The sequence below is a fragment of the Apiospora phragmitis genome (genome assembly GCF_038363925.1).
Source record: "Apiospora phragmitis strain CBS 135458 chromosome Unknown utg000007l:1.0-2108841.0:1.0-2111359.0, whole genome shotgun sequence".
NCBI lineage: Eukaryota > Fungi > Ascomycota > Sordariomycetes > Amphisphaeriales > Apiosporaceae > Apiospora > Apiospora phragmitis.
The window spans coordinates 323,273-335,751 of NW_027117405.1; the positions used below are offsets into that span (position 1 = coordinate 323,273).

General features: G+C 48.6%; 4 protein-coding genes across 4 annotated transcripts; 1 reads left to right on the forward strand and 3 right to left on the reverse strand.

Moving 5' to 3' along the window:
* Positions 1-1,145: 1,145 nt before the first annotated feature.
* On the reverse strand, positions 1,146-3,596 carry PG994_007083 (uncharacterized protein; the record flags this gene model as incomplete). Its single annotated transcript, XM_066858492.1, has 4 exons — positions 1,146-1,603; positions 1,668-1,992; positions 2,902-2,941; positions 3,493-3,596. 4 exons carry the CDS (start codon positions 3,594-3,596, stop codon positions 1,146-1,148), a joined length of 927 nt encoding a protein of 308 aa, XP_066715434.1.
* A 735-nt stretch (positions 3,597-4,331) lies between these two features.
* PG994_007084 (uncharacterized protein) lies at positions 4,332-4,594 on the reverse strand (the record flags this gene model as incomplete). Its single annotated transcript, XM_066858493.1, has 2 exons — positions 4,332-4,446; positions 4,485-4,594. 2 exons carry the CDS (start codon positions 4,592-4,594, stop codon positions 4,332-4,334), a joined length of 225 nt encoding a protein of 74 aa, XP_066715435.1.
* Positions 4,595-8,348: 3,754 nt separating this feature from the next.
* PG994_007085 (uncharacterized protein) lies at positions 8,349-8,711 on the forward strand (the record flags this gene model as incomplete). The annotated part of the gene is made up of 1 exon (XM_066858494.1): positions 8,349-8,711. The coding sequence occupies one exon, from the start codon at positions 8,349-8,351 to the stop codon at positions 8,709-8,711; it is 363 nt and encodes a 120-aa protein (XP_066715436.1).
* A 588-nt stretch (positions 8,712-9,299) lies between these two features.
* PG994_007086 (Sulfite oxidase) lies at positions 9,300-11,193 on the reverse strand (the record flags this gene model as incomplete). The annotated part of the gene is made up of 2 exons (XM_066858495.1): positions 9,300-10,187; positions 10,219-11,193. The coding sequence occupies 2 exons, from the start codon at positions 11,191-11,193 to the stop codon at positions 9,300-9,302; spliced, it is 1,863 nt and encodes a 620-aa protein (XP_066715437.1).
* Positions 11,194-12,479: the final 1,286 nt, after the last annotated feature.

Below are 12,479 nucleotides of genomic sequence, written 5' to 3' on the forward strand. Positions count from 1 at the left end.
GATGGCACCTCGTGCCATAGCCAAACTTGAAGCAAGCCTCAGCATCGAAAGACCTTGACTAGCAAATATCAATCATGGAAAGTCATCATAGCACACATGTACTCGAGGAGGGATATGAGATGGAAGCCATATATAAACTCATGAAATCTTTGCCATCTAGGAAAGTGGCAAGCACGTAGACCAAGGTACACATACGCACAGCACCAGACAGCATTACATAATACCATCACCATTTCACACCATCAGTATCTTATCGGATCGGAACATCATCACTACCACCGGCACCCATCCATCACCTTCTATTACTTATCCGCAACCGCTAAAGCCATGGTCAGGATGTGCACCGTTGAACTAAATGAGTGGTTCTGTCAGCAATGTGGCCGATGCTATGAGAGACATTTCAACGACAGTACATGGGTTTCACGCGACAGCTCCGAGAATTATTCTAAGAAATGCCCAAACTACAGTCCGAAAAGAAACCCACATAATGTGGGATACTGTCCGCCTGGCAAGGGCTGCAACCAACCGCGCCAAAGGGAAGCCTAGAGCGGTAGCGGGACACAGCCGGCAACAGGCCAGTTTCCCCGTACGCTCGCAGGCCGAGCAGGACAGATACATGGGGGAATTGCATGGTACATACGTAGTACCTTGCCGTATCTGGCAAAGGGCAGTGAGGATGTAGGCATGTATGCAGATGCAGAGATAGGTCAAGATGTCATTCGTTTAAGATTCTGCAGGAAGCTCGGAACGGCCCAGTAGCATATCAAGCAGAGACCAATACGAGTCAAGAGTGGCATTGAATAGCAACGTGATGAAATTCTAGAACGAATACTTACTCACGACTGCTGTTCGCGATCCTTCAAACGTCTACCTGTGTACGTTTGAGATCTGTGAGGCGACAAGAAACAGACTCATTGCTCACTATATCGCGCTGCAATGAACAAACAATCCGTGGCCCTCTGGGCACAAAAACAGTGGCAAAAGAAAGCAGGGTCAGCAACCATGGCTGGATTCGAACCAGCATTCCTTGGTAAAACTTATTATTGTCCCTCCTTTCTTGCCTAAGTCCTGCACTACAGAAAGACTATCGTGTATAGCGGCACCAGTACAGCCTCAGTACAGCCGAGTATCTCCAAAAGCTGCCATCAATGAAGACCATTCAAACCGACCAGTGAGCCCCGCTCAAGAACATGATCCCGTAACGACCCACCCATGGTACATCTCAATCTCGTGACTGTCTGGATACGCTTCTGAAACTCAGAAGTCCAATCGCAAGTGTACTTTCGGTGTCTTCTGGGGATCGTGTCACTGTAGCCCTGTATGTTGATTGAGCTCAACGACATTTTGACGGCCATCATGCTCCATCCGTCCTCGAGGTCCATGCCATGTTCAGGGAGTCGCTCATAGTGCCGTTCGGTAAGACCTTTCAGGAGTGATCCCAAAGCCAGGCCTTCACACATCCTTTCCTCCACCTTCTGGCTGCGATGATGAGGGCATTTATGGGAAGGAAGCAAAGGCTTTATGTCTCGAAGCTGTTCTATGAACTCGCGAACCATTCCAAAGATCGATCTCAGAAAATTCAAACGGTGGGTTCGCCAGAAAACTTTCAATCGCAGGTTAGCTCGATCGGGATTGTCGGTGTAAGAGATAAGTTGAATGCAGCTTACCAGTAAAAGCTATTCCAAAATCCAGTTTAGGATCTTGGAGGTCTTCTCCCTGAACATACAGGTGGCCATTCGCAACTTGGCTTCGGTAAATGACGTATTCTTGCACTCTGTTGACCAGGGACTCGATGCCCAAGCTCAAGCCGATCCCATGAATCTGCGATAGAGTCTTTGCGGTGGCCGAGTCTGGGATCTGGACTTGAAGAGGCGTAAGAATATCATCAGACAGCCACAATTTGGCTCTAATCTTCAACAAAGGAAGCATCTCAAAATCACGAGCTGTGCGGGCGATCTCGTGGATTTCCTGCAAGTTTTCCTTCTCGGGAAGCTGGAAATGCTTGCAATGCAACCCAAAACAGGCACCCAAGGTGTTTAGGTGCCCAGATGATCAAAAGGAACGGGTTGGTTCACTTACGAACTGATGTCCTCAGCCTTGCGTTTCTCGCCAGGCTGGGGAAGGGGACGCCATCGTGTGAGTTTCCCGTCAGCTGCGGTTTTAGAAGGATGGAATGGGAGATGGTTGCAATTTGTGGGAAAAGGCTTGTTGGTAACAGCCAGAAACCTGGTAATGAAGATCTTGTGTGTGTTTTGCTGGAAGACCTGGTTGTTTGTGACGGTTAGATGACTTTGCCCCCACCTTCTGAATAAAGGAAGAGAAAAAGGAAGGCAGGCAGGCACCTTCCAAAAATAAGTTGAAGAGCTGGTTGTGGGTACGCAACTATCTGACTAGGAAGTTTCTGCCACGTGGATGCCTAAGGTAGTCCCAAGAGCTGGCCCTGCTGCTTCATATCTTCAATTGTGTTGTCGCCAGTTTTCCTATTTTTAGGTATCCCTCGAGGATCACGTGCAAATACAATATCAGGGGTCGACGTTCAATCTGTTGTACTAGTAGCGCAAGCCCAAAACGTGTGCTTTTGTGTGATATGTGTTTTTGCGGGCTTGTAACGGGGATCTGGGACGAGCGTGTTTCGATGGAATCACCTGCGATGGTTGGTAGTAACTGTGGTGCTTGAAAGATGTATCGCGGCATCCGAAGCAGCGAAGCTTTGCAGTACAGCTAGCCGCCGCCTGACATGGAGGAGCTATTACGATTTTTACATGCCTGAGGTTGGCAGCCGTTCATACAACAGGACATTAGGCCATTCATTCAAGCATCAGATTGTTCAAAGCTCAAGGTTTGCGGCTCTCCAGCACCAAGCTCGGCTGGCTCCCAGGCAGATTTACCCAAGTACCATACCATCTCCCACAGGGCATGCATTGCCAGAGCACCGCACCATCTGAGTGTTTTAATCTGGCGTTAATCTAGTGAATAACCACAGAATGTCAGCTTTCTACAAACGCTCACGGAAACAACGTACGGCATGTAATTCGACGTCCTCCCAAGGCTCGTCATGTCAACTTGTATGCAGGGAGGCACAAAATGATTTGACATATCGACCACACTCACATATTCTAGACGACGAAGATCAAACACTTGTCAGGCAATGGTTGTTGGTTTCCTCTACCAAGGGCCACGCTCAGGAGCCCTCCAAGACTCGTCTGTCTCTCAACCATTGTTTCCCGTACCGTCCCATTGAACGCCTGATCCCAAGGACACGGGAATCTCCAAACCCGTCTGCTGGCTCTCTCTATAGACTCAGGACTTCCTCGGCGTGAAGCCATGACGGGTGCTACTACCACCACCACTGCTGCCGCCGCCCCCCCCCCTAATTAAGGCTTTCATCTGCGCCGGCGGCTTGAACGTGCCGCTGCACGCTTGCAATCATTACAGTCGAATTCTCGGTGGTAGATGAACTGGGGGTAGAAGTTGGGACAGCCCTTGTCGTACGTGGGACCGACGTCGCAGGTGATCCAGCTCTGGATCGTCTCGGTGGTCTTGATGAACCGGTCGCACTTGCCGCAGTTCCACTGGTCGAGCTGGACGTAGCGCATGGTGGATGTCGGCGATGGACATTGAATGTTGTGGTTCAGATCTGATGTCTTCAGGGGAGAGAGGGTGTCGGTGCAGAATAGACTGTCGGGTAGGCAATGCGTCCCGGGGAGGTCAGGGGAACCCGAGTCGTGCCTGTAGGTTCTTGTCAGTGGTTGACCGATGCTCCTTGTGTTTCTATAGGATGTAGATAACTCACGCTCAAGGATTTCTGAGAAGAGAGAACACCCGTTTGGTGTTTGTCAACCCCTATTAGGTCGACTGATCTTTCTTTTGATCGTTGAGATGCAGATGTATCTCGATTGAGACCCTTCTGCTGTGTTGTGACCGAATGATCTCGGACATGATTTTGGTGCTCTTGTATCTTGTAGGCAGGCTTAGATATGATTTCATTTCGAGCCATTGCAATGTGTTCACTGTAGTTGGAATATGCCTGAGTAGCGAATGGGGAAATGGTACGTTATTCTGTTCAGCGTACGCATTGGATTCACAAGGTTTTCACACGGCCTTCTCACATGTCTATAACGAATCATTAGTTTAATATACACATCCTAGAGGAGCTCTAATATATACTGAATTTACTTGCTCCTATATGGGCACGTATGAAACTGTGATAGGCACCAATAGATATAAGATCTAGACGAAGTTCAAACTTCTCAACAGCTATTCACGATCTGCAACCTCCCCTCATAACAGAGGAAGGACAGCAACACTGCCACCCGCCTAACTTACCCGCTTCACCTCCCTCTATCGCCTCCGCCTCCGCCCCCCGCCCCGCCCCCGCTGCTGCTGCTCCCGCCGCTGCCGCTCTCGTACGCAGTCAGAACACAGAAAATCATTATGCGGAACGTGCTGCTCGTAGTAAGTAATTGGGGCAGGATTTGTCGTACGTGGGGCCTCCGTTGCACGTGATACAGCTCTGGACTCGGAAGGAGGTCTCGTAAATCTTGCGGCAATCCATGTTGGCGCAGTACCACAGGTCTCTGATCACGTAACACATGGCGACGGGACCGGGTATCGAGGGTGCTTCTGTTCGTTGCTTAGTCCGAGCGGAATGCTATGCAGTGAGAGGTGATACTCTTCGAGATCGTGGAGACCTTGCCTTGTGTGATATTTATGATCGTTATCGGTCGGCTGGTGTTCCTTGTCGTCGCTGAGATACAAATGTCTTGAGTTAGGGGTTTTGTTATATTATAAGGAGAAAGGAAGGCTATTGAATGTTTCGTAGGCAGGTATATATAGGAGTTCAGTGTGATCTCTGTGTTTACTATAATGCGCGTTGAATGCAGTACGTTATTTGATATTGGGTGCAGGGGTTTGACACATTATGCTCGCAACAGCTCGCCAACCGGCCTCGCGTTATTTACTGTACGGGCGTACGTCAAAATGCATAATTTCCATGTATGCCACTTTGAGTTCAAAGCAAGTGACATGGGTGGCACATTGACTTGACATATTAATAGGCAACCATGTAAGTCAGGGTTCGAATAAGTCGACCTGTCGAATAAAAAGAAATTGCAAGGGTCATCTACATAGCTCAAGATATGAATTATAACCCCTGGGAGAGGCCGGAACATATGAATAACATGCCTTGCAAAACTCTTGCCGATTGCTCACACTAGCACATCATATAGTGGGCACAGGACACTTGACACTGTCTCCAAGCCATAAGCCAGCTGACGGTGCTACGGTCACCCCATGCAACGGCGACCCCAAAAACTAATAATAATACTATATAATAATAATACGAATAATTTAATTAAAAATTAATATAAAATTTTAAAAACACCGTTTTAGTTTCGAAACGCTTTTATAACACTTTTAATTTTAGATTTAAAGTTAGATTTAATTATAACGGCTTCTAGCGCCGACGATAAAAGAGTAATAGCCTAGGGTTTTAGTATAACGCTATTTATCTCTCTCTTAATTACCATAGTATCTCGTATACGCGTAAACTTCTAGTTAAGGTTAGGTATTACTCTTTTCTTTTTTTTACCTCTTTTTTTTTTCTAGATTACCTTTTAAAACTAACTTTTTATATTCTAATTAACCGATTTAGCCGTTTAAAGTATCTAAACTCTTTTAAAGCTTCCGGAATAAAACCCGGCGCGTTACGCTATCGAAAATAGTATTATTACCACTAAGCGTATCCGCTAATTCTTTAATTTAGCGGCTAATCGTAAATATTAGCAACGCTATAAAGGAGAATTATTTATCGAAAACGTCGAGGGGAGGCTTAAATAGTCCTGTTTTTACCTAGTTTTTTATCCTCCGGTTCCGGCTATTAAGGGGCTTATTAATATCGCGAGGGAATATATTAGTTACGGCCTAGCCGTTAGCTATTATATACGGCCGAAAGGTAAACCTTCTAGTTAGCTCGTAATATTAAAAGAAGTCTTTTTTATTAATATTTATATTATTAAGCCCTATATAGTATAGGGTTATTTTCCGGTAATAAGTATTTTTTAATATATTAAAAAGGCTAAAATCTAGGGGTTATAATAAGTGTAACGAGTATGCCGAAAAGAAAAGAAGCTATATCTTATACTTTAAGCACGTTATAATAAAGTCCTCGCTTATATATATTACGATCGGCGGGTTGGTCCCCCGCGGGGTAGCACTTAAGGCGTAGAATTGGACAGAAATGACCCGAAGAGTTATTTCCGAAGCTTTTGCTTTGTGGCGCAGTGGTTAGTCTACACGCACTGTAATAATATAGCTAACGTAATTATCCAGGATAATAAACCGCTATTAATCCTCGTTTTTAAGCTTTATATAAAAGATAAAGACCTTATTTAGCTAAATTAAAGCTAGCTCCTTATTAGTCTAGCCTTTAAAGGATGCCGTAAAAACTTAATCCTCTATAATATCCGTTAGCGAGTCCTCCTTTTTTAAAAACTATTACTACTAGACCTATTAACTTTTAAATATAATAAAAAGAGGCAAGGCTCGGTTTAAAGCGTTATTATATTCGACCGTAAAAGCTTATTCTTAGTTAAAAGAGTTTATAACTAATATTCACTTTATTTTAACAAGTTTAATAATTATTATATTTATTCCACAGCCGAGCTAATTACCGATCTCGTCGATGTTAAATTAAAACTCCGGAGGGATCGATTTTAAAATAAGATTATTAAGCCGCTTAAAAAACTCGATAATTTTCTTTACGAAAGTTATATTAAGCTTTAAAAAATCTATCCTTTCAAAAAGAGTAATACCGATAAATAAATAATAAGTAATAAATCTTTTAACTTAATACTTACCGAGTATTATATTAATTTTATTAATTTAAAAAATTCGTTAAACGAATATTTAAAAAATAACGTACGCCGGTAAACAGCTTAAATTATATTACGTAAAGTATTAAATTACGATCTAAAACTCTTCCACTATTATTAAAGCCTAGAAGGATTTATTCCGTTATTTTATAGTTTTGCGGCCGTGAATTCGAGCCCTTAGAGTTATTTTAAGAATATTATGCTTCTCGGCGGCTTATTTTATTAACGAGCTATTTATAACATTTTAAATCGCGCGTTATAATACTAACTCGTTAAGTTTACGGCCTATTAAAAAGAGGAAAAAAAAAAGAAAACGATAGTATTATTTAATTAACTATAAATCAAAAGCTAACTAGTTTATATACTGATTTATATATGGTACTGTCAAGGGCTATCTAAATTTAGGGGTCGCCATTGCATGGGGTGACCGTAGCACCGTCAGCTGGCTTAATGGTATTAATTATTTACTCGCAGTGTAGTGGACAACGATTTTGACACCGCAAGTCGCACTCTTCGGTAATATTGTGCTTCTGGGGGCTGTCACGAATCATTGATCGAATACAAGAGGAGGAACGGGGCCTATTTAGATGATTTTGGACTCAAGCGGCAAGCGGCGACGTACCTGCCCATGCCATCACTACCAAATCCTGAACAGGCAAGCTTCAGAGGCAAAAGAATATCAACCTGAATCGAAGACGTTCCTGTGGTGTATCTATAGGTTGGAGGTCCGAAAAGTGAACTATTCGTATGTCAGATGTTTTCACGTCGTATTAGCTAATACACCTATAAGGAGTGTGGTAAGGATACACCAGCGTTCCTTTTGGGGCAGTCAGCAGTCGCGCACGTACGGTGACATAACCGTTTTCGCAGCCTCACCAGAGCAATGGGCCATGCAGCTGAGATTTCGTCTCCTGTCAGACACGATATGTTGGCAGTGAGACTCCAATAATCACGACAGCCTTACGGCCTACAGTTCGACACCAACTTGACAATTTAGCGTATGTTGCTTACATGCATAGCGCTAATGCATAGAGCCGTAGCCCCACTACACTCATCACCTGTACTGTACCCAATGAGGGCTATTAGAGGTTTTGGTCAGGCCTAATCCGGAAACCAATGCCGATTAGCGAATCAGCGAATAAGGTAAGGGAGAGGGAAAACTCCTTTAACAAAATAGCGGGATAACTGAGGCTGTCTAGTTGTAAGAATAGAAGAGAACAGGATATATAATACGGAAGGGCTCCCTCATTTCTCCCGGAAACGTTTTCCTCCTTCTTACCTCCCTCGCCGCATCGAATAGTATACCTTGAACCCATTGGAAAAGGACTCCCCTACTTGCCATACTTGCCTAAACTCAACTTACACTCCAAAATAAGCCCACACCCTTCCTTCGCTCTACCTGCCCAGCATGTCTTCCCAAGCAGTCATCCGAGACCACGCAAGTCCAACCGCTCTCATCTTTGCTCTAGAATATCCATGATCTCTTACTGCCATAACCCCTTTGACACTGTCTTTCTCTTCCCTGTACTAACCCCAATCCATCCGGAGCTCAGTCAAGTCAATGGCTCCAAGAAGTCCCAGAAGGCCAACTCCTCGGGCACTGCTCCCGCAAGCTCTTCGAAGCCAGAGGCAAGCCATCATCCTCCTTCGGCAACACTTGCTTTGACTGACCTCTTCCGACATATACAGGCGAAGAAGACCCCAACGACGAAGCCCTCGGGCCACAAACCCAAGAAGAGCGACGATGTCCCTGTCGAGCTGTTGGGGGTTGGGGCATGGTGTGACGACATGCCTGAGCAGTATGAGGGGCAATGCTCGGATGACAATCTCGATCTTTGATCATGATATGGCGACCATTGATGCACTGGGCAACATGCTACCGTCATGTCGCTATAGGGGTCAGGGGGTCGTGGCATCCCAACAGGAGCACGGCGACTAGCAACAGTCTCTTGTGTTTATGTATAGGTCCATGAGGGCCTTCTAGTTTGCCAGCTTTCTCTTCTTCCTTTATATATCGCTTGGTTACTATTTGTTCAATAGTATTTCTATACAAGCCACCTCTCACGTGCCGGAGGGGCTGCCGTGCTTGTAGAAAGCGCCAAGACCAATGTCATCTTATGCAGGAAGTATTTCTTGATTCAATCTATCTATCATTTATGATTATCTTTAACTGTAGTACTGGTCCGTATCTCTCCAGACTCGTACCGTATCATACTATATCTGTACGCCCTGTGAATAATCCAACTCGCCTTATAACCGAACCCCATTGACAAGAACACTCTGTGAAACAAAGGATATCTCAGAAAACCCACACGCAAGAAAACCAAGTTGCTTCTCAACTTGGCCACGCCGAGCAACGCACACCCCTATAATAGTACAAGCCCCATAGAACAACAGTAGCCTTCACACACCACCCCCCTAATAGCCTCACTCCCTCATTTCTCCCCCCCTCGACTCCTTCTTATGCGCCGCCTGCACCCGCTCATGACACTTCGCCAAATCAAACTCAACCCGATGCCACGCCGTCGCCAAGTTGCCCCGCAAGTTGAAGATGCTCTTGTAGCACTGCGGCTGCGTATTATACGCGTCGTCCGTAGCCTTGACCACAAACGTCGTCTTGGCCTCGTCGTGCTCGTGCTCGTGCTCGTCGTCCCCCTCGTGCTCGTGCTCCAGCGGCACGGCCCCCTCGTACGTCCACCGCTTCCAGCACCACGCCTTGCTCCCCCGCTCGAGTGCCGTATCGTCGACCAGCTTGGCCTGGTCCCAGTTTTTCCCGTTGTCGAGGCTGATGTCGACGCGCTGGATCTCGCGGCCGCCGCCCGAGTAGGCGTAGCCCTCGATCTGGATCAGGTGGTTGCCGGCCGCGTCCTTCGCCTTCGCCTTGGACTCGGGTTCCGGCTTTAACCGCGTCCGGGTAATGGCGCTCGTGATGGGCATCTCCTGGATCGATTTGTACTTGTCCCAGTCGAGGTCCTTGACCTCATTCGGGCCGAAGCACTTGTAGTCGCGCCGCTGCCAGCTCGTGCTGCTCTCTTCGTCCGATATCACGATCTTGTTCACCCACTTGACACACCGGGCCGCGACCGTGCCGGGGACAATCACCCGGACCGGGAACCCGTGGTCCCCCGGCAAGGGCAGATCGTTCATTTTGAAAGCCAAGAGGACGTCGCCACGAGGGTCCAGGACGGACCGGATGGGGATACTGGCGCCGTAGGCTTCCAGGCCGGAGAACTGGACGTGTTGCGCCTCCTCGGGCGGGTTTTCGAAGGAAAAGCCGGCGTCGGCGAGAACGTCGCGGAGTCGCACCCCTTCCCACTTCGCACAACTGATGGCGCCTGAACCCCACTGCAGCCCATTCGTCTTGCTTAGCATGCTCCGTCATATCCTTGCGCCGGTTGCCGGAGCACTGAAGAACGGCGGTGATGGCATGCTGCTTGAACCGGGACTTCAATTCGCCCACCGTGTACGTCCGCACATCGCCGTCGGGGAGTTCAATCGTGATCCCATGCGAGTCGCCCGTCGCGTCCTCCACGACCGGGACCCACATATGGTTGCGCACATAGAAGACCTCATTGGGCGTCAGGAAATGCTCCGCCAGGTCCTGGCCGGCCGTCTCGGCGTTGCAGGGCTTCGACGTCAACTGCCGGAGGCGCGGGCTGCGCACCGGGTCGGCGACAAAGGGGTCTTCGATGCCGTCCATGCGCGGGCGGCCGTCTTCCAGGTCGTCCGGGTGCACCTTGCCGACGCAGTACTGTTCCAGGATCTCGCGGACGTAGGGGGTTTTGTGGATGGAGAAGATGTCCCAGTACGGCTCGATGCTCCCGCCCGCGGCGCGCAGGATCACCTCGCCGCCGGGGTGCGCGGGGATCCAGTCCGTTATGTCGTAGACCTTGTCCTCGTACACGACCCACGGATTGGACGATTTGGGGCCGTGTTCCTCCTTGATCTCGGACAGTCGGTACCGCGGGAGGCCGTCATTCGCCAACACGTTGGTCGGCTCGGGGGGCGCCACGGCGGGAACGTCGTCGGGCGAAGCGACAGGGCTGCCGGAGACGGGCTGGAAGACGGTGAAGAGCGCGGTGAGCAGCCCGCCGCCGGCAGCCAGGACCGGAAGCGGGCCGAAGCGGCGCGAACTTGAAGGCCGTAGCGCAGAAGCCTTTTGTTCGGCAGATCGGAAGGCGGAGCGGTAGTTAAAGGTGCGCACTGGTGACGCGACGAATTGGCGGCTTTCGGACGTTAGGAACGATCGCGCGGCGGGCTTCGGCCGTCTTGCGAGCTTCAAGAGCTCTCGGCCGATTTGACGAGGTATCGGGACGGACATGATCGAGAGCAAATGTCGTTTCGATGATCTGCTCCCAGATCGGATCTTGGTAGGTTAGGTCAAAACTCCCTCAGGAGCAAGTCCATAGTCGTGAAGAGGGACGAGTGGCCGCTCTCAAGTGGCAATGGCAGTATTTCTGGAAGGGTCTCGGTGGTGGATGTCGTCAGCGGGTAACTCCGGCGGGACCCTGAGAATTTAGTAGCTTTTGAAGAACCCGACCAATTGGTAGTGGTGTGGGGTGTCGCAAATGGATTCGCCGATTGATGGATTAAGGGGCCAACTTCAATGCAGCATATGTTGTGATACTTGTACCACTCGACAACAGAGGCGACTGGAATGGCAACACTCGTTGGCCCTTTTTGGGGTATTTGGGGGTGTGTAAGTCGGAGAAAATATCGGTCAGTGTTGGAGATTTGGGGAAGTTCTCTGGCGATAAGAAGTCGGTCGCAAGTCCCGAGTCCCAATGTTTTTGTAGCAATCCAAGCAAGGAAGCACGCAATTCATCGAAAGAAGAAGGAGAAGGACACAAATCGGCTGAGACGCGATCTGCCTGCATTATATTGTCTGCACTGCGACACAATCACGGGATCCCCCCAAACCAACAGCAGCCAATGCTTGGTGTCACTTGACGCATGCAACGGGGTTGGCACGTTGATAAGGGATAAGGGATAAGGTTCGGTCGGCTTTTGTTTGCTCGTGTTCCTGCATCCTTCCCAAATCGCAATTTGGACGGAACAGCGAACCAGGAAAAAGCCTTGCCGACGATTGCCGTTGCCCAATCTGGCCTAACCTTGGGCCATTTGCTAATGCGTACCTAAAAAGAATTGACCATTCAGCCCCGACCCCGGCTTGGCCTTAAATCTACGTTGGACACATGAGAAGGTTCTGACACGCTGGTGGCCCCCCAATGGATTCCCGATTCGCCGAATCCTTTGGATCTAGCAGGGCCGATGTGGGAACGTCTGCAGCCACCTCGCCGGGTTCAAGGTCGTCTGGTCGCCGGCTTGCCCGCCGTTCAACTTCTCATTGTCCGCCCCACAGCTGTCCGAGTCAGACTGTCTTCCCCCCACCTTTGTTCCTCTTTCTTCACGGTCAGAAGGCCATCAGCCATGGCAGCTCAGGGGCTCGGTCTCTCCAGGGTAAAACTGACGCATCTCTCTCTCTTTTTGTCTCTACGATCGTATAATCTTTCTCGGCTTTATCGCAGCGGTTTCTCCGTCACTCATGCATCGCCCGAGGCGTAACACTCCGCTAGCGCTAGCGTCTTATGATTGATGCAGACCGTC